This window comes from Neopelma chrysocephalum, unplaced genomic scaffold (assembly GCF_003984885.1).
Source record: "Neopelma chrysocephalum unplaced genomic scaffold, ASM398488v2 Primary Assembly neopelma1_58841, whole genome shotgun sequence".
Lineage (NCBI taxonomy): Eukaryota > Metazoa > Chordata > Aves > Passeriformes > Pipridae > Neopelma > Neopelma chrysocephalum.
This window is the reverse complement of record NW_020904109.1, coordinates 1-1,252: the sequence shown is the minus strand read 5'-3', so window position 1 is coordinate 1,252 and position 1,252 is coordinate 1. Positions and strand designations below refer to the sequence as shown.

Genomic DNA, 1,252 nt, shown 5'->3' with positions numbered 1-1,252 from the left:
CTATGATGGCACAGGGGGGTCCCAACCACCCCGGGGGTGCCCCCCCCACCCCTGACTGTGCCCCCCGTGCTCGTCCAGGTGCCACCTTTGACAAGGTGTCACTTCTCTGAGCCCCCCACCCCTCTAAATACCCCCACCCCTTGTGCCCCTGCCCCTGTCCCCCTTTCACCCCCTGCCCAGGACCCCTCTGTGATGGCATGGGGGGGTCCCTACCAGCCCGGGGGTGCCCTCCATGCCCCTGACCGTGCCCCCCGTGCCCCCCCAGGTGCCACCTTCGACAAACGCTCTCCCACGTGGGCGGCCCTGGCGCGCATCGCCGGGCTCTGCAACCGCGCCGTCTTCAAACCGGGCCAGGAGAACATCTCCATCTCCAAGGTTTGGGGGGGTCAGAGCTGGGTCAGGAGAACATCTCCATCTCCAAGGTTTGGGGGGGTCAGAGCTGGGCCAGGGGAACATCTCCATCTCCAAGGTTTGGGGGGGTCCCCCAGGACCCGGGGGGGGTCAGAGCTGGGCCAGGAGAACATCTCCATCTCCAAGGTCCGGGGGGTTCCCGGGGCCCGGGTGGGGGGTCAGAGGGTCCCCCATGGAACCCTAATCCCATGGAACACCCAACAACACAGAACTCTGTGGGACCCTGACCCTGTGGGACCCCAACCCTGTGGGACCCCGATCCAATGGAACCCTGACACTGTGGTCCCCCAACCCCATGGAATCCCCAGCAGCCTGGCATCCTGATGCCCTGGCATCCTGATCCCCCAGCACCCCAATCCCCTGGCATCCTGACCCCCAGATGCCCTGAGCCCGTGGAACCCCCAGCACCCCGGGGCCTTGGCACCTGGACCCCATGGAACTCCAACCCCATGGAACTCCAACCCCATGGAACCCCGACCCCATGGAACCCCCAGCACCCCAGAGCCTCGGCATCTTGACCCTGTGGGACCCCAACCCCGTGGGACCCCCACCCTGTGGGACCCCAACCCTGTGGAACCCCCAGCACCCCAGAGCCTTGGCACCCTGACCCTGTGGGACCCCCACCCTGTGGGACTCCGACCCCATGGAGGGTCGAGGTGCCCCGTGACCCCCCCGGTGTGTCCCCCCCCCAGAGGGACACGGCTGGGGACGCGTCGGAGTCGGCTCTGCTCAAGTGCATCCAACTGTCCTGCGGCTCCGTCAAGAGGATGCGGGACCGGAACCCCAAAGTCACTGAGATCCCCTTCAACTCCACCAACAAGTACCAGGTGGGTACTGGGGG

General features: G+C 66.9%; 1 protein-coding gene across 1 annotated transcript; it reads left to right on the top strand.

The window, feature by feature from the left end:
* Positions 1-180: 180 nt before the first annotated feature.
* LOC113979174 (sodium/potassium-transporting ATPase subunit alpha-2-like) lies at positions 181-1,238 on the top strand (the record flags this gene model as incomplete). Its single annotated transcript, XM_027706642.1, has 2 exons — positions 181-375; positions 1,104-1,238. Coding segments are annotated over 2 exons (330 nt in total), but the record flags the coding sequence as incomplete, so codon positions are not given.
* Positions 1,239-1,252: the final 14 nt, after the last annotated feature.